Source organism: Hylobates moloch, unplaced genomic scaffold (genome assembly GCF_009828535.3).
Source record: "Hylobates moloch isolate HMO894 unplaced genomic scaffold, HMol_V3 SCAFFOLD_8, whole genome shotgun sequence".
NCBI classification, from domain to species: Eukaryota; Metazoa; Chordata; class Mammalia; order Primates; family Hylobatidae; genus Hylobates; species Hylobates moloch.
In genome coordinates this window covers 91,180,424-91,199,455 of record NW_026652283.1, presented here as the reverse complement: position 1 = coordinate 91,199,455, position 19,032 = coordinate 91,180,424, and the positions used below count along the sequence as shown (strand labels likewise).

Sequence of the window (19,032 nt, the reverse complement as noted above, 5' to 3'; positions counted from 1 at the left end):
TCAGTAGTTCGAGACCAGGCTAGCCAACATGGTGAAACCCAATTTCTACTAAAAATACAAAAATTAGCCGGGTGTGGTGGCGTGCGCCTGTAATCCCAGCTACTCGGGAGGCTGAGGCATGAGAATAGCTTGAACCTGGGAGGCAGAGGCTGCAGTGAGCCAAGATTGTGCCACTGCACTCCAGCCTGGGCAGCAGAGCAAGACTCTGTAGCCCCCACCCCACCCCCCAAAAAAAAGATGTTTTTCTTTACTCAGTTTTGGTAGTTTGCATCACTCTAGGAATTCAGGAATTTGTCCATTTTATCTGATATGTAATTTTATGGTACATAGTTGTTAGTGGTGTTTTCTGATAATTATTTTTATTTCTGTATGATCAGTAATGTTGTCCCCACTTTCATTCCTGATTTCTCTAATTTGAGTCTTGAGCAAATTTTTCTTGGTCAGTCTAGTCTAGCTAAACGTTTATCAATGTTGTTAATATTTTCAAAGAACCAGCTTTTGCTTTTGTTGATTTTCTGTAATGTTTTTCTGTTTTCTATTTCATTTATCTCTGCTTTCTGGTCTTTATTATTTCTGTCCTTCCACTTGCTTTGGGTTTAGTTTGCTCTTCTCTTTCTAGTTTCTTAAGGTGAAAGCTGAGGTTTTTGATTTGCAATCTTTCTTGTTTGTTTGTTTGTTTAAAGAAAATTGTATTTACAAATATAAATTTTCCTCTAACCACTGCCTTAGTTGCATCCTATAACTTTTCATATATCATGTTTTCATTTTCATTGATATAAAAGTATTTTCTAATTTTTCTTGTGGTTTCTTATTTGACTTGTTTATGAATGTGTTATTTAATTTGCACATATTTTGTTTCACAAATTTCTTTCTGTTGTTGATTTCTAATTTGATTCTATTGTTGTTGGAGAACCCACTTTATATAATTATAGTCCTTTAAAACTTATTGAGGCTTGTTTTATGGGCTATTCTGGAGAATATTCCTTGTGCACTCGAGAAAAATAATGTAGTCTGCTGTTATTGTGTAGAGTGTTGCCTGTTAGTTCTGTTTGGTTTATAGGGTTGTTTAAATCTTCTATTTCAATGTTTATCTTCTGGTTAGTTGTTTTTCCATGATTAAAAATGGGCTGTTGAAGTCTTCAACCATTATTGTTGAATTGTTTTCTCCTTCAATTCTGTCAGTTTTTGCTTCATGTATTTTGGGGTGCTGTTGTTAGATACATACATGTTTATAATTGTTATATCTTTCTAATGGATCTTTTTATAATCATAAAATATCCTTCCTTGTCTCTAATAACAATTTTTGTCTTAAAGCCTATTTTATCTAACATTCATATATCTCCTAGAGCTCTCTTTTGGGTACTGTTGCATGATATATATTTTTCCATCCTTTTTCTTTGAAACTATTTGTGTCTTTGAATCTAAAGTGTCTCTTGTAAACAGCATATACTTGGATCAATTTTTTAAAATCCATTTTGCTAATCTCTGCCTTTTGATTGGATTGTTTAATCCCTTTATATTTAATGTAAATACTGATAAAGTAGAACTTACATCTCCCATTTTGCTATTTGTTTTCTGTATGTATTTTGTGTTTTTGTTCCTGCATTCTTCCATTATTGCCTTCTTCTTTGTTAGATAGGTATTTTCTAGTATGCCATTTTATTTATTTTTTATTTATTTTTTTATTTTTTTTGAGATGGAGTCTTGCTCTGTCGCCCAGGCTGGAGTGCAGTGGTGCGATCTTGGCTCACTGCAAGCTCTGCCTCCTGGGTTCACGCCATTCTCCTGCCTCAGCCTCCCGAGTAGCTGGAACTACAGGCACCCACCACCATGCCTGGCTAATTTTTTGTACTTTTAGTAGAGATGGGGTTTCACTGTGTTAGCCAGGATGGTCTTAATCTCCTGACCTCGTGATCCACCCATCTCAGCCTCCCAAAGTGCTGGGATTACAGGCGTGAGCCACTGCGCCTGGCCAGCCATTTTAATTTCCATGTTTCTTTTACTTTTTAAAAAGTTATTTTCTTACTGGTTGTCCAGGGCTTTATAGTATATCTTAATTTCAAAACAGTCTGGTTTAGATTAACACCAATTTAATTTCAGTAGTCTGAAATGTTACTGTAATATAGCTCAGCTCTATTCTCTCCCCTTCCTTTGTACTATTATTGTCATACAAATTACATATTTATACATTATAGGCTTATCAAGACAGTTTTACAGTCATTGGTTTATATAGTTGCCCTTTAAATCAGATAGAAAAGTAAGCAAAAATACATTTATTCTGTCTTTTGTATTTACGTATGAATTTACCTTGATATGGTTGTATCAGTCAAGGCTTAATATTTATTTCTTAATAACCTATTAAGACATTTGTTACAAAGAATCAGCTTACACAACTATAGGGACTAGCTAGGCAAGCCTAAAATCTGTAGGGCAGGTTTTCAGGAAGGGCATGCTGGCATTTTTGGGGACAAGATGAAGCTGTTATAAACACATGGAATTTCTTTGTCTGGGTAACCCCATTTCTGCTTTTAAGACCTTTTAGTGGCCAGGCACGGTAGCTCACCTTTGTAATCCCAGCACTTTGGGAGGCCAAGGTGGGCAGATCACTTGAGGTCAGGAGTTTGAGACCAGCCTGGCCAACACAGTGAAACCTTGTCTCTACTAAAAATACAAAAACTTGCCTGGCATGGTGGCACATGCCTGTAGTCCCAGCTACTCGGGAGGCTGAGGCAGTAGAATTGCTTGAACCCGGGAGGCAGAGGTTGCAGTGTGCCAAGATTGCACCACTGCACCCCAGCCTGGGTGACAGAGTGAGACTTTATCTCAAAAAAAAAAAAAAGACCTTTCAACTAATTGAATCAGGCCCATCTAGATTATCTAGGATAATCTCCTTTACTTAAACTAAACTGATTATGAACATTAATCATACCTACAAAATACCTTCAGCTGTTCAGACATGTAAAGAGCTTGCCCATCAAGCTCCTGCTCTGGCAACAAGAAAAGACTGAACAACCTGAAACAATGATTTTTCTTAGATCTATCAGAGAGTTGACGTTGCAGGACAAGTGGCCACCCCCAAAAGCTGGAGATATAGGCAAATACTGAGAATACAGATCAGTTTACCTGAAGCAGAAGAACACTTAAATGGTAGTTTCAACAAATTCCTGGTGGCTGAGTATAGGCTAGCTTAAGAGTTTAAAAATCCTCGGGGCTCAGTAGGTTCTCATGGTGAAAACTGGAAAAAAAATTCTCTCTTGTTTAGCCAGGGTGGGATGGAGAGGGGAAGGAACCCTTCTGAAATATGCCCAGAGGAAAAGTGAAATAAGCCACTTTGAAATAAGCCCAGAGCGTTCTTGCAACAATTTCTCTTACACCCGAGATTTCTACTTTTTGAGCAATTTTAAATGGTACTATATTTTAAATTTCGGTTTCCACATGTTCGTTGTTAGTGTATAAAAATGTGATTCATTTTTGTATATTGATCTTAATATCCTGAAACTTTGCTGAACCCACTCATTAGTTCTAGAGTTTCTAAAAATATAGATGCCTTGGGATTTTCTACATAGACTGCATGTCATCTAGAAATCGGGACAGCTTTACTTCTTCTCTTCTGATCAGTATGCCTTTTGTTTCCTTGTGTTCCAGCTACCTTCCTGTGTATGCTGAGATACAGAAGCCCCATGTGTACCTACAGAGCAGCCAGGTGGAGGTTAGAAATCTCTACCTGGGTGTGCCCACGAAGACAACTATCACACTTATCAATGGCACGCTCCTGCCCACCCAGTTCCACTGGGGCAAGGTGAGTGAGCCCACAGCATCAGGCAGCAGTCTGCAGCCCTCAGCAACAGAGGCCCACGTAGAGGGGGGTATTGTCCCCCAAATATCCTCGCAGAACAGAGATATTCAGCCTCCCTCCCACAGCCTGTCCCTTGCTCATAGTGTGCATAAAAGCTCCTCAAAGGAGCAGCATATCTGGTCCAGCTTTTTCTTGCCCTGCCTCTAGGGAATTCCAGTTCCCTGCCCAAGAAGGAGTTTCTGGTGAACACAGCACAGCCCATGACTGGCCCAGGTAGCTGTTGGAGCCCAGTTGTGGTGCTGCTCCTGCCTGTGGCTTACTAGGGAGCTCTGAGTGTCGTAGGATGTAAGGCCACATCCATGTGCACCAGAAGCGTCTGCCCTCTGCTCCCCATCCCTTGGGGCCTTCAAGGGCAGTTTCTTTAGTCCAGACAACCTCCCAACAAGTGGTAAAGTCCATCCAGGGTTGGGGAGGAGAGGAGAAGGGACCCGTGGTTTATCCCCAGTAGTGAGCACCCAGCCCTGTCGGTTTTGCTGTGGGCCCCAGTCTGCCAGTCTCCAGCATCGCATGCAGCAGTGCTGAGCACTCTCTGGATACTGGTCCATTCTGGGAGCCCAGTAAGTGACAACAGGCTCACTCATGTGTCTGCCAGCTCCTGGGGCACCAAGCAGATTTCTGCATGGTGACAGTCTCCCCCAGACATGGCCTGCTGGGCCCGAGCGAGGAGTGCCAGCTCAAGTTGGAGTTGACTGCTCATACCCAGGTGAGTAAGGCAATGTAGGGCCTGAGTGACTGGGAAGGCACCCTGCCAACCACATGTACCTGTGCCACCAGGGAGGCCCTACCTTAGGCCACACTGCTGGTTCTTGTAGGTGGGGAAGAGATTTCTTGCATTTGGGTCTGGGGTCCCCATTCCTGCTGGGTCTGCTCCCTAGGGACACATGGTCAGAGAGCCTGGAGCAGGCCTGGATGTGCCCTGAGACACACTGGCATGCCTGGCCTTTGGCACGAGCTTTTGCCCTCCCCAGGCCATTCTCTGTGGCCGCAGGTGGGCCCAGCTTTCCGATTTGCCCAGACATCCAGAGCAGAGCTGTTGCTCACAGCAGGCACTGTGCCAGATACTACTTGGGGAGGCTAACTGGTACCTAGGTTTCCCCCTGGAGTGGCCCAGAGGAAGGCCATCAGGGCCGAATCTGCTCAGTCCTAGGGCCATTGCTAGCTGTCCCTTTGTGGTTCTTGTGGGAAAACTTCCTCCTTGCAGAGACTTGCAGACTCAGGTCTCAGTTCCCACTGGCAAATATGGGGATGGTCTGCCTGAGCTCTGGGACGACAGACAGGCAGGTCCAGGTGTGGAACAGATCTTGCTCAGGGAGGTTTGATTTCTAGGGTAGCAGCTTCATCAGAGGAAGTGTGCAGCTTCTCCAGAGGCCCTCTCTGAGGGGTCTCTTCACGTGGGCATGCCCAGATATTTGGGGCAGACTCAGACAGCCATAAGCCCTAAGGAAAGAGCCAGGCCTCCTGGGGCCGAGGGCAGGCCAACTGGCTGGGCTCACTGGAGGGACTGGAGATGAGCCTGGCCAGAGGTCAAGGCCTTCGTGTTGAACCCTCCACAGCAATCCCCTGTGCTGCGGAAGACCATCTGGGCTCATATTCAGAGGCCCCAGGCCTGGTCTGACCCCTGGATGGGCTTTCTTATAGGAAGAGCTGACCCATCTGGCCCTCCCTTGTCACGTGTCAGGCATGAAGAAGCCACTGGTTCTAGGCATTTCTGGGAAGCCCCAGGGACTGCAAGTGGCCATCGCCATCTCTAAGGAGAGCTCTGATTGCAGGTGAGCCCAGGGTTGGGGGTCTGGAGGTGGCAGTGGACTGAGGAATGAGGCAGCCGCGCCCGGGACCAGCACGGCACTGTGGTATCAATCTGTGCCCATCTGATTCCTGCAGCCAGGAAAACGCCACAGTGTTATTGCGGCCACTCACTACTCCTGTGGGGACAGCTCCCTTTACCCCGTCCCTGCCCTCTGTGTGGTCTCCCCACACACACTTGGAGGCATGGTGTGCCGGCAGGCAGGAGATGGCAGGGGACAGGGCTGTAGGTACCCTGGGCTTGCCTACATGAGACCCAGCAACTGGGAGCCATGCCAGCCTACCCCTGGCCAGGGACGGTTTGTGCAGAGTTTGAGGCCTCTCTCAGCATCATGGGTGGGCAGGAAAGGTGGGGCTGTGGTTGGCAGCTCAATGAAAGAGGAGTCCGAGGATGAAGCCTGGTGTCTGGGCAGCTTCTGCACGTCCACCCAAGATGGCTCTCTGGGCAGGGCCAAGGGTGGCGTGTTACATAGTACCAATGGGCACAGGACAGTGTTTTCAGCACAGAGCAGTGGCCAGGCCACCCAAAGGATCTCCGCCTGGACTTTGGCTCAGCGGTGCCACTGAGGACCCGTGTGAATCGCCAGCTCATTCTCACCAATCGCTCCCCAGTACAGACCCCTTTCTCCCTCAAGTTTGAGTACTTCGGGAGCCCCCAAAACAGCCTGAGCAAAAAGACCAGCCTGTAAGTCTTGCTTCTTTCACTTCCCAGGGCAGATGAAGCTGGATGGGGTGTACCCTGTTGAGCCTCTGTGTGGCTTAGGTGGCCAGTGCTGGTCGATGTGAGAGATGGGAGTGTGTGTTTTTACAGGTAGACATGGGGACAGGCAGAGAGGAAATGGCTCCTGCTGTCCACTTCTCGGGCCCTGAGTGGGCCTGTGGGAGAGGCTAGGATTGTGGCCCCTTCTCCTCAGCCTGGCCTGCTGGAGTGGAGGCTTCTGATGGACCAGGCAGATGGGCCTGTAGTGAGGGAGAAGTTACTGTAGACAGAAGGAACAGTGCAGGCCAAGGGGTGGGAGGAATAGTTCAGGAGCAGGGAGTCTTCAGGGACCACTGATAGCGTGCCTGGGCTGACATGTGGAGAGTGAGATGGGGTGCCCCATAGATCAGACAGTGATCAGCAAAGCTACTATGTGTAAGGACAGAGGCAAGATCTAGAGTGCTGCTTACACATACACAGACACACACAGACACACACATACACACGTACATATACACACACATTCATACACACATACATATACACATGCATACCCATACACATGCATATACACATATACATACACATGCATACAGACACAAATATACACACACACATGTATACACATACACACATGCACACACATATACACATAAACATACACGCATACACATGCACATACATACATGCTTATACACACACACACAAACACACAGAGGTGTGCCAGAACCGGCTAGCACTGGTTCAGGAGAACTGATTGTTAAATATTCAGGAATTTTGCAAATCTCTAACTTGAAATCAAACATTATAATTTAGGACTTTTTTTTTTCTGGAATCCCCACTGTGTGGACACCTCACCACCTAATCTAGTGAAGCAAGAGGGCCCAACTTAGAAACCACGGCTATGGGTGGAAGGGGAGCCATGAACACTTTATAAGGCACTAACTTTCTATTGTGGAAAGCTAGTGTGTACCCAATGGTGGACAGATGTCAGCAGGAAAAACTGGAAATGGGCCTGTTTCAGAATTCTGGGCTACAGATGGGGAGTCTGGGCTGGGTTTGTGTCCAGGAGTAACCATGGCACAGAGCATGTGGGCAGGGAGTCCTGCTTTAGAGCCTGCCTGGGTTTCTGGGGAGGTAATCCCTGCAGCCAGCGGGTGGCCTGCAGCTGGGGATGTTTGAATGGTAGGGGTACTGTGGGAGCAAAGACCAGAGAAGGAGGTAAAGGAAAGAACTGACCAGCTCTCCCCTGGGAAGAGCAGGCAGGGCACCACCTTCCTCTGCTGGGCACCTGGTAGAATGCTGGTTGCTCTAGAACCTGGCTCAGGTCTTGGGACAGGCTTGTCTGACTTGATACTATTTCTGTGTCTCCACTTGTAAAGTCCCGACATGCCTCCTGCCCTGCTAAAGACAGTATGGATGCAAGGGCACCTGGCCAAGCGAAAGCAGCTGGGTAAGCGCCACCAGGGGCTTCGGGGCCCAGGCCATGGCCAGAGCCATGGCCTTCTGTGGATGTGAGCCGGCAGCTGCCAGGGAGTGGGACTAGGACCAGAGACTGCTCTCAGATGGCCAAGGCTCTCCACCTAACAATGCCTCTTCCTGTTGAGGCCACTTCCCTTCTAGGGCACAGGCTCATGCACAGGGCCTGGACTCCATTTGGGATGGGAGTGGCTCATAAGGGAGGGCTCCCATGGGGACCCGGCCTCTCAGGGAGTAGAGAGGCTGACCACGCAGGACCCTGAGTAGCTTGCCCCTGGATTCCGGGCTTCCAGGAGGAGGGCACATGTAGCCTGACCAAGTAGAGGCTGGAGGGTGGCTTGTCGGGGACAGTGCTTTGTTCACACCTGAGGGTTTGGACCCCACTCCCAACCCGAGGCCCGTGAATCCCCCACAGTCACGGTTCTTTCCCAGATTTTATGGAGAGCATGCTATCCCACGGGAAAGGAGCTGCTTTCTTCCCTCACATTTCCCAGGGCATGCTGGGGCCCCACCAGCAGCTAGGCATTGACATCACAGGCTGTGCCAACATGTGGGGCGAGTACTGGGACAACCTCATCTGCACGGTAAGGGCACACAGGAGGGCAGTGGCCTGGGGGGTGGAGAGTCTGCCCAGCCCTCGCCTTCAGCCTCTCTCCCCACCAACACCTGGCCCTCAGACTCTCAGACCTCACCAGGTTGAAACGCAATGCCCACCGAGCTTGGGATGGGCATTTGTGTCTGAGGCAGCCTCTGGGGTTCTGGCTGAGGCATTTTAGGCAGGAGGGGTCCTCATAAGCAGTAGAACTTTGCACACCTTTTCCCAGGAGGTGCAGGGCTGGGGCCAAATTGAGGAGGGAAGAGGAGGCAGTAGGCTGCTGCCTGGGCCAGGACCCAAGACCTGGAGTAGGGAGTGTGGAGTGGAGGGACAATAGCAGCCTTCCAGAGCCACGTCCTTGCCCCGCCCTCGGTGGGGCTCACCCAGGGGTCCATTTAACTGCTCCAGCACTCAGCATAAATGGAGCATCTACTGTGTGTGGGTTCCTGTGTGGGCCACTGTACTGTGGAGGATACAGGGATGAATAAGGTAACCAGCAAGGCACCCCTAGTTTAGTCTGGAGGGATGAAACATGCATATGTTATCCTACCGTTAAGTTGTTAAATAGAAGATTTTCATGAACTATTCAGTAAATTGAACAGATTAATTGTAGTAGATATTTGCTTTAAATTGTGTGTGTTATGTATGACAAAGAATTGATCATGTTAATATAAAAAGGGATCTTAAATAACAGGAAGCTGGGGAAAAGTATCCCAAGTGGGCAAGGTTTGAATAAACAACTCCAAGAAAGACAAATACAGACGGCCAATAAACATATTAAAATCTGTCACCACCACTGATAATTAAAGAAATGCAAAATCAAAGAGCCACAAAATGCTGGTTTTGACACATTAGCAAGGTTTAAAAGTTGTTGGTGAAGATACAGGGGAAAGGGTGCTTTGAGCCCCCTTCTCCATGTCTGTCAGTAGAGGAGTGGATACAGACATTGGGCCACATCCCTAAGGGAATTCTGCACAGCCTGTTATATGATGCTGTATTATTAGTAAAAATTAATCCTATATTGTTGGCTGGGTGCAGTGGTTCATGCCTGTAATCCCAGCACTTTGGGAGGCTGAGGTGGGTGGAGGTCTTGAGCTCAGGAGTTTGAGAGCAGCCTGGGCAACATGGCAAAACCCCTTCTCTACAAAAAATACAAAAATTAGCTGGGTGTGATGGCATATGTCTCTGGTCCCAGCTATTCAGGAGGCTGAGGTGGGAGGATCGCTTGTGCCCAGGAGGTAGAGGTTGCAGTCAGCCGAGATCATGCCACTGCACTCCAGCCTGAGCGATGGAGCAAGACTCTCTCAAAAATAATAATAATAATAATAATCCTATATTATTAAAAGATTATTAAAGGCATGTGCAGCATGCTCCCCATTTATATCTGGGTCTTCACGAAAGAAGTGTAGACACTTGTACACTGAAATGCTAACAGTAAGTCATGCTGCAGAAGTAGGATTGGAGGTGATTATCACACTCTTATATTTTCTAAAAATAAGACTTATTACTTTTGATTAGCAGAGAAAAGAAATAAACTTCTTTTCATTTAAAAGACAGAAATTTGATCAAAGGGACTACCAGAGGCCAAAGAGCCTCAAGCTTGCCAGGTGCAGTGGCTCACACTTGTAGTTCCAACACTTTAGGAGGCTGAGGCAGGAAGATTGCTTGAGGCCAGTAGTTTGAGACCAGCCTGGGCAATATAGTAAGACCCTGTGTCTACTAAAAAAACAAACAAACAAACAAAAACAGTCCTCAGGCTGGGAGCTTTGTGCAGGCTGCCTGGCTGGGAGGGAGAGTGGAGATGGTGGGAAGTGGGAGAGAAGACAGAGTGGTACACAGTGAGGCTGGGACCAAACTGTGGGGCCCCTGGGCTGGCTGGACAAGTGGAGGCCCTGCCCAGAGGGGATGTGGTGGCAACCGGTGACAGGAGTGACAAAGGGCTGGGGTGTGTTTGCAGGTGGGAGACCTGCCACCGGCAGTCATCCCAGTGCACATGGCAGCGGTGGGCTGCCCCATCAGCTCCCTGAGGACCACCTCCTACACTACCGACCAGGCCCAGAAGGAACCAGCCATCAGGTGCTCCGTGCTCAGCCTGAGCCTCTGCTCCCTGGTAGCCCCCGAAACCCTCCAGCCTCCGGGCTGGGCTGCCCACGTCGGCTTGTTATTCTTCAGCTGGCCTAGGGCCATTGGTGCCACCGACAAGAAGGTTCCAGGCCAGGGTTTCCCTGGGGGAAGGTGGCCTCAGGGGACATGGCCACCACCTAGACATCTCTGAGGGATTTTGTAGGGCAGAAGTGGCGAGTAGTCAGTGTGGTCCGAGGTCAGCACCAGCCCTGGGGCCCCCGGCACAGTTGAACTGGAATCGGCACAGTCTGCTCAGGGCAGGTGGGTGGATTGCCAGGGCACAGGGCAGCCCCAGAGCCCAGCTCACCTGGTGCTGCCTGGGGAAGGCCCCAGCCCCGGGTCTCATTAATTCTCGAGTGAGGCCAGACCACTGTGGTACTTCCCCCTGCCTAAGCCCCCAGTCTCAGCCCTCCCCCCTACCTGCAAGGTGTACGCTGGCTGTGGCTGTACTGAATCCAGTCTGTCCGCCTCCAGGTTCGGCACCCAGGTCTCCGGAGGAGACACAGTTACCCGAACCCTTCGCCTGAATAACTCCAGCCCCTGTGGTAAGACATGCATGAGAGAAATCAGGGCTCTTGCCACAGGCTGTGCCTTGTGGTGAGCCAGGCTGGGAGGGAAGGTGGGAGGGAAGCCGATGGCCCATGAACAGGACCTAGGTGTCCAGGGGGCCTGTGGTTATGGAAGTGTGGATGGGCCCACGGATGCCCTGCTCTCATCAGAGTTGCTGTGTGGAGGAACAGACAATAAGAGGGGATCCCTTTCTCATTCCTCCAGCCGGCAGGACCTGAGCTGCCTGAGAGCTGCTGGGGATACAGTGGGGACAGGACAGCAGAGTGTCTGCCGAGGGGCTTCCCTCCTGACGGGTGGGACAGACGTGACTGTGGGCTGCAGTGTGTGGAGTGTGTGGCATACAACTGAAGGGGAGGCCGGAGTGCTGGGGGAACGTGTTGAGGGGCCAGGGTCCCCTGTGGAGGGGAGGCAGAGTGTAGGCTGAGTCTAAGAGGAAGGATAAGCCGATGTGGGCCAGGGGAGCATGTGGGGGCAAAGAGTGCTCTGGGCTGGAGGAAGGGTTAGGAGAGGAAGCTGGCGACACTGAAGAGGGGCCCTGGCCACGCCGGCCCCTGCGGAGGGCTGCGAGCAGGACTGAAGGCAGGAGGGGGAGGGGAAGATGGGTTCGATGCAGGCAGATGTCTAGGTTTGGGACAGGACTTCGGGGACTTCTCAGTTTGGGGGCTTCTGGGAGATGAGGTGGGGCCACCGGCTGGGTGTGGGGAGGCAGACGGAGGTGTCGGAGGAGGGCAGGGACAGTTTGACATTGTCATGGTGCACACTGGAGAGAGAGCAATGGGGAGCCCCAGTTTAGGTTGGGGACAGATTGATGGGGGTGGCGATCTGTTCAGCTGAGGGACTTCCCCCAGTGGTACTCAGAGGGACGGTGCAGTTCAGTTCTTTCAAGGTTAGGTGTTGCCAGATGGGTGCCAAAGGAGATACGAGGATGCTGGCAAGACAGAGGTGGACATGGCGGCCCCCAAAGACTAGTCTGGCTGGGGAAGGACATGAAAGCTGACATAGGCTGATGGATAGATGGGGAGAAGGAAGGGCATGTGGGGGTTAGAGAGCCCAGCCTGCTCACAAACAGGCTGGAAGGAGAAGCAGCTGTGGGGAGAGAGCAGAGCGCCTGCGTTCAGGCTTCTGGACATGGAGACCTGGTCTTGTGACCATGAGGACTCAGGTGATAGAGCCAGATGGCATAAGCCTGTAAAGCCTTTTTTAAAATTTTAAATGAGAATTGCCTGGAAGTGGCATTAGAGAGGCAGAGAGGCACCCCCCTCCACCCGGGTATGGGAGAACGGGTTATCTCTGTCTGGGGGTATGAGGAGGAGGGGGCCCGGTGGGGGGGGGTTGTCTGCTCCTCCCTTATTCCTCACCCTGCCCCCAACATCTGCCCCAGACATCCGCCTGGATTGGGAGACCTATGTTCCAGAAGACAAGGAAGACCGGCTGGTGGAGCTGCTGGTGTTTTACGGGCCACCTTTCCCGCTGCGGGACCAAGCCGGGAATGAGCTTGTGTGCCCTGATACCCCTGAGGGTGGCTGCCTCCTCTGGTCCCCAAGCCCCTCCAGTTCATTGGAATTCAGCCATGAAACTGACTCATCAGTGAGCAGGGGTGGAGGGGCGGGGCAGGCTGGCCACTGAAGACCACTGAGGGGTGGCCAGTAGGCTAGTTGAACCTCAGTGACTGCGTGAACCTCAGTGAGTCCTTGGTGACAGGTTGAGGACAGCTCCAGTGCCAGCGATAGGGTGGCACAGAAGCTCATCTCAGTCATCCTGCAGGCACATGAGGGGGTGCCCTCTGGCCACCTATACTGTATCAGCCCCAAGCAGGTGGTGAGTTGGAGTTAGGGGCTGGGAGCTGTCTGCATTGGCCAGCCAGTGGGCATGGGACAGTGCTAAGGCTGCTGTGTCTATACCAGGTGGTCCCTGCTGGGGGCAGCAGCACCATCTACATCTCCTTCACCCCCATGGTGCTCAGCCCTGAGATCCTGCACAAGGTGGAGTGTACTGGCTACGCCCTGGGTTTCATGAGCTTGGACAGCAAGGTGAGCTCTTCCGGCCTGGGGTGGGGGCCACAGCCACTGCTCCCTCCTGGGTAGCATGCTGCCTGCTCAGCCCAGGGATCAGCTGTGATCAGACTTGGGCTCAGTAGGTGGAAAGGGAGATTCCAGGGAAGAGGCATCGCCTGCAGGACTTTGCGGTGGCACCCTTGAAACTGGACCTGCATAGCTACGTGAGGCCTGCACAGTGAGTCAGCTGGGGTGCCCCATCTCCTTTCATCCCCATGGGGTACACCCTCACCAGGCACTAGTGGAGCCAGGCAGGGTTCTCAGAGCAAAAGGACGGGCATGGGTGGGAGAAGTCAGCAGAAGAGCCCAGGGAAAGGCTGGCCCGAGGCTGGATGAGCAGAGTGGGGGCAGCCAGGAGGCCCCAGGCACCTGGCTTGCCCCAACAATGCCTATTGCTGGGCAGGCTAAGTGTGGAGCTGGACTACGGCGGCAGTATGGAATTCCAGTGCCAGGCCAGTGACCTCATTCCTGAGCAGCCCTGCTCTGGGGTGAGTGTGCTGCCACCCTCTGGCCCTGCCAGCTTACCTGGACCTCAGATGTCTCTGTGTGCCCTTCTAGGACTCAGGCCTTATAGTCTGAGTCCAAATCCCTTCCCCCAGCCCTCCCAGCCCTACCCTAGGGCCATGGGGTTGAAGCGAGAGACAAGATGCATTCCCTGCCTCCTACCTCTGTGGCTGCCCAGGTGCTGAGTAAGCTGGTGACCACCCATCACCTGAAGCTGACCAACACTACAGAGATCCCACACTACTTCCGGCTCGTGGTCTCCAGGCCCTTCTCAGTTTCTCAAGATGGGGTGAGCCGGGACCACAGAGCTCCTGGCCCTGGCCAGAAGCAGGAGTGTGAGGAGGAGACGGCCTCAGCGGACAAGCAGCTGGTGCTCCGAGCACAGGAGAACATGCTGGTCAGTGGGAGAGTCTGCAGCCCTTGCCTCGATGGCACACCCTCGCATGCGTACAGACAGCAACCCTGCACACCTCCCTCACGTACTTGTACCCAGACGCAAACTGCATGCCTGACCCTGCCATACCCTGCATGAACACTCGGGGGTGCACTCCCACCAGAGACACCACATTCGGCACCTCTGCACAAGTGGCTGACCTGGGCATGGACACACCAGACGTTGTGTTCACATACATGCATGCACGTGTTCCAGAAATGTCCCCAGACTTCCCTTTCCCTCTTAGTCCCCACTGCTGAGATGCTGGCGGAGGCTGATGCATTCCTGTGAGCACCTCCCCTTCCCACAGACTCCATCCTCCTGTGCAAGCTCAGGGTTTGTGTCCCAGCTCAGGTGAGCCCATGGGGTTGCCGTAATTGTAAGACACTCCAGGTTCTAACGTAAATTTTCCTCTTCCGACTAATTCTCAGTGATAACTGGATCCTGGATTTTCAGAGTTGGTTAGGTAGGGGAAGGTCTTGGGAATGTCAGGACCTCAGTGGAAACCATCAACTTCTTCCTCTGGTCTCTGAGGCAACTGGAATGAGGCTGAGTGTACGCACACCTGTATCTGCACAGTGGGCTTCCAGGGTGTGCAGAGGCAGGCTGAGGGTAGACAGCCCCGCCCTGTCTCGTACTTCCCCTCCTGCTTCAGAGGCCCTCTTTCTTCTTCTCCTTGGAGGGCTTCCCTTTATGCTGTGCTCCCTTGAACTCTGCCAGGCCCTAGCCTCACTCTGCACATTTCTGGGTTGTCTCATCCATTTCCAGAGCCTCAGTGAACAGCCATATTCTCTCTGTCCAATGTATACTCCACTGTGTAGCGAGGGCCTGCTGTGTACTAGATGCTGGGCTAGGTGATGGAACTCCCCGAGGACTTTATCATGGAGGTCAGGGACACACACGGAATTGCAGAAGACAGAATGGCACCCTTGACCCACTTTGTGTTTGCTCCCTTCAACGAGCTAAATGGCGGGGAAGGCCCAGAGCACAGCCAGAGGTTCCATTCCACCAGAGCTTCCAAGGAGACACGGCGGTTAGCCACCAGGCATTTAAAAGTCCTTGGCAGCTCTGGGGAAGCCCAAAGGTTCCAGAAAAAGGACATCACATAATTAATGGTGCTGCATCTCATCCTCCGTGTGCTAACAATGCTCAGGTTTCTGGCTCCTGGCCAGAATTATCTCCCAGGCTCTAGAGCCAAACTCAACCTGTCCAAAGTGAACTCCCCATCCCCTCCCCACCTTGTCCTGCCCCACATCTGTGCCTCCTTTTTGTGGTGGCATTTTGTCTCAGCAAATACCACCCCCAGCCCCCTTGCTCATGCCCAGAGCTCTGGCACCCCTTGTCCTGACCAAGCCACCAAGCCCTGAGGATGCCCCCTCCTAAAGTTCTCCCAACACTATTCTCTTTTCTTCATCTCTACACCCATATCTTGGTTTAGGACAGCAGTTTCTAAGCCTGGCAATAAATCAGTGGCTTTTTTTTTTTTTTTTTTTGAGACGGAGTCTCGCTCTGTCGCCCAGGCTAGAGTGCAGTGGCGCAATCTTGGCTCACTGCAAGCTCCGCCTCCCGGGTTCACGCCATTCTCCTGCCTCAGCCTCCCAAGTAGCTAGGACTACAGGTGCCCGCTACTATGCCCGGCTAATTTTTTGTATTTTTAGTAGAGACGGGGTTTCAACGTGTTAGCCAGGATGGTCTCGATCTCCTGACCTCGTGATCCGCCCACCTCGGCCTCCCAAAATGCTGGGATTACAGGCGTGAGCCACCGCGCCGGGCCAGCCTTTTTTTTTTTTTAGATTGGGTCTTGCTGTGTCACCCAGGCTGGAGTGCAGTGGCATGATCATGGTTCACTGAAGCCTCAACTGCCTGGGGGTCCAAGCAATCCTCCCACCTCAGCATCCCAAGTAGCTGGGACCACAGGCGCATGCCACCATGCCCAGCTATTATTTGCAGAGATAAGGTCTCATTATATTGCCCAGGCTGGTCTTGAACTCCTGGGCTCAAGCGATCCTCCCACCTCAGCCTCCCAAAGTGCTGGGATTACAGATGTAAGCCACTGCTCCCAGCAAATTAGTACCCTTGACAAAGCTTATTAAGGCAGCAGCTCCCAGACCCCACCTCCAGAGATGTGAAAGTCTGGGTGAGGCCCAAGAATTTGTATTTTTAACAAGTGCCTCACGGTTGATTCTGATAAGCTTGTACCAAGGACCTGTGCTGGGAGCCAGGAGTCCAAGCTCCATCCTTTCCAGCCTCAGTTACAGCCTCAGCCCCTGGTCTGGCATCATCACACTCATGTGTGGTCTGCAGCCCACCTCCCCGCCAGGTCAGTGACCTGTCAGAGGCCCCTCACTGTCCTCAGCACACAGACCAAGTCCTTCCTCTGCCTCTGAGCCTAACCACAGCCCTGGGCATTTGAAGTGGTAAAGGGCAACTTGCTCATGTCCCTTCCCTTCTAGCCTCTGACCTCTGAAGGCAGACATGACTTGTCCCTGACACTAGCAGGGTGTTGGGCAGTGGGTGTTGGGCAGAGTAGGTGCTGGGCAGCGCTTGTGGAATGAAAGCACCAGGTTGGGGAGCTGCTGGGCTGTTGGCTGGGCAAGGCTGGGCCAGTCAGGGCTTTCAGGGGCTGGGCTTGGGAGGGAAGGAGGATGGAGCTCTAGGTGGGGAAGTGGCCACCTGCCCTCTGCAGCCGGAGTTGACACCATGTCCACATCTGCTCAGGTGAACGTGTCCTTCTCACTCTCCCTGGAGCTGCTCTCCTATCAGAAGCTCCCGGCCGACCACACACTGCCTGGAGTGGACATTCGGCAGAGTGCGAGTGGAGAGAGAGAGATGGTGTTTACTCAGAACCTGCTCCTGGAGTACACCAACCAGACCACTCAGGCACGCCCCAGGCCCACCCACATGTGGAGGAGGGTGGAAGTGGGCTGGGCTCTGTTCTGCTGGGGCCAGAGGAGGAAAGACCTAGCAGGGCCCTCAGAAATAAGGAGCCCCTGCCTCTGTCCTGGGGCTCAGTCTCCTCTAGAAGAGGCCCTGTGTGCAGAGAGATGAGGGCCATCCACCCTTACCTGCCTCCTGAGCCCAAAGCCAGGTGAGGGGCCAGAGTGTGGGAAATCAGGGAAGGCTCCCTGCAGGAGGTGGTACATGAAGCCTGTACACCATTTAATCAAGGAAGGGAAACACGTTGACAGCCAGGCCAAAAGAAAGGCCTGATGGGTGGGGACAGAGCACCTGAGGCAGCTGCGAGGGACAGCCCTGGGGCTTGCCAGGCTTCAAGCACCAGGGCGAGCACCACAGACCAGAAGGTCACCAGGCCGTAGTGTGGAGGCTAAGCAGGGGCTGCTGGTAAGGAGTGTGAAGGAGTGGCCTGGGGAAGACTCCAGAGAGGCCGGGGGCAGGAGGCTGAACAGTGGAGCCAAGGCTCTGCAGCCTGGCACCTGGGCAGCTGCTGGGGCTGAGGCCGTGGGATGGTGCATGGCAGTGTCTGAGTGTGATGCAGGGGCTGCCAGGAGATAGAGGAGGGCACAGGTGGGGCCTATGGCCAAGGGACGCAGACAAATGGTCCACGGCCTGAGAGGAGCTGAGGGCTGGGCCTTGGGGGCCACCACAGGAGGAGGGGTGAAGGAGGGTGGCCCAACCAGCCAGGGTGCAGGGACTGGAGCTTTATGAGTTAGGGAGGCAGGGATAGCGGGGGAATGGATACCACCCTGGCCCTTTCCCTGCACAGACTCCCAGTAGCAGCCTGTGGCCTTCGAAGGTGGCACTGGCCTCCTGCCAACCGCTGGGCGCTTCCCATTTTCTTCAGGAGCATCAGCGCTTGGGGTCAGCAGGGTTCTCTGTGTCCCAGAGGCCCTGGCTCAGAGCCCACCCAGAATGGACAAGGTTGCCTGGTGTCCCACAGGTGGTGCCCCTGCGGGCTGTGGTGGCTGTGCCTGAGCTGCAGCTCTCCACCAGCTGGGTGGACTTTGGGACCTGCTTTGTGAGCCAGCAGCAAGTCCGGGAGGTCTACCTGATGAACCTGAGTGGCTGCCGAAGCTACTGGACTATGCTGATGGGTATGTCCTACCCATCAGGGTATGCCACCTACCCACTGGTCCCCTACAGGGCTGTGCCAAGAGAAGACCCCCAGGAAGGGGCCCCTGTGCCCTGTCCCTGCATGCAGGCTCCCAGGGCAGGCACCACTTGGAATTTCCACAGAGCAGCCAGTCCCCCCAACCCCACATGATCTCAGGGTTGCCCTGCCCTGCAGTGCTGAGCAAGACCAGAGGTACAGGCCTGGGGGTGGGTGAAGTCTTCCTGTGGGAGTACATGGGGCTGCCTGCACTCATGTGTGTTCCCTTCCCTTTGGTGCAGGCCAGCAGGAGCCAGCCAAGACCACTGTGGCCTTCGGGGTCTCCCCAAATAGTGGGCTGCTAGAAGCACGATCCGCCAATGCACCCCCAACCTCCATCGCCTTGCAGGTTTTCTTCACTGCCAGGTACAGCCCCTTCCAACCTTCCCCAAACTGCCCACAGAGCCTGGACCCCCTGCCCAGGTGCCTCCTAACCTCAGCCCCCACATGCTCCCCACAGGAGTAGTGAGCTGTACGAGTCCACGATGGTGGTGGAAGGTGTGCTTGGTGAGAAGTCCTGCACCCTGCAGCTCCGGGGCCGAGGCTCCTATGATGAGAGATACATGTTGCCTCACCAGCCCTGAGGCTCTGCCCCAGCCCTCAGCCCCAGGCCCCAGCTGGAGAATAAACATCGCCCAGGGATTAGGAGCAGATCTGCAGCACAAAGACACAGACTTGGGGACCTGGGGACCTCTGGGCAGCTCCTGGAATGGAAGAACCCCCTTCCACAATGGTCTCAGCCTAGGCCCTCATGATATGTCCTCAGAGCAAACATAAAGGACAGACCACATCACAGTAGAGACCAC

The 19,032-nt window shown here is 52.7% G+C and overlaps 1 protein-coding gene across 7 annotated transcripts in view; it reads left to right on the top strand.

Moving 5' to 3' along the window:
• DLEC1 (DLEC1 cilia and flagella associated protein) overlaps positions 1–19,026 on the top strand; it is a 91,628-nt gene extending 72,602 nt beyond the window's left edge. For 4 of the 7 annotated variants that reach the window (XM_058442444.1, XM_058442446.1, XM_058442441.1 and 1 more), the window contains 18 exons: positions 3,646–3,799; positions 4,449–4,559; positions 5,495–5,625; positions 6,153–6,344; positions 7,742–7,812; positions 8,271–8,422; positions 10,391–10,509; positions 11,032–11,102; positions 12,509–12,714; positions 12,829–12,945; positions 13,032–13,157; positions 13,265–13,359; positions 13,585–13,669; positions 13,864–14,082; positions 16,837–16,998; positions 17,921–18,170; positions 18,469–18,592; positions 18,687–19,026. In XM_058442444.1, coding sequence (XP_058298427.1) covers positions 3,646–3,799; positions 4,449–4,559; positions 5,495–5,625; positions 6,153–6,344; positions 7,742–7,812; positions 8,271–8,422; positions 10,391–10,509; positions 11,032–11,102; positions 12,509–12,714; positions 12,829–12,945; positions 13,032–13,157; positions 13,265–13,359; positions 13,585–13,669; positions 13,864–14,082; positions 16,837–16,998; positions 17,921–18,170; positions 18,469–18,592; positions 18,687–18,810 — 2,509 coding nt within the window. In that variant the 3' untranslated portion in view covers positions 18,811–19,026. Of the gene's footprint in view, positions 1–3,645; positions 3,800–4,448; positions 4,560–5,494; positions 5,626–6,152; positions 6,345–7,741; positions 7,813–8,270; positions 8,423–10,390; positions 10,510–11,031; positions 11,103–12,508; positions 12,715–12,828; positions 12,946–13,031; positions 13,158–13,261; positions 13,360–13,584; positions 13,670–13,863; positions 14,083–16,310; positions 16,544–16,836; positions 16,999–17,920; positions 18,171–18,468; positions 18,593–18,686 lie in introns of those variants that run through there. The other 3 variants (XM_058442442.1, XM_058442447.1, XM_032162067.2) reach the window with 3 other exon arrangements.
• The last annotated feature ends 6 nt before the right edge of the window (positions 19,027–19,032 follow it).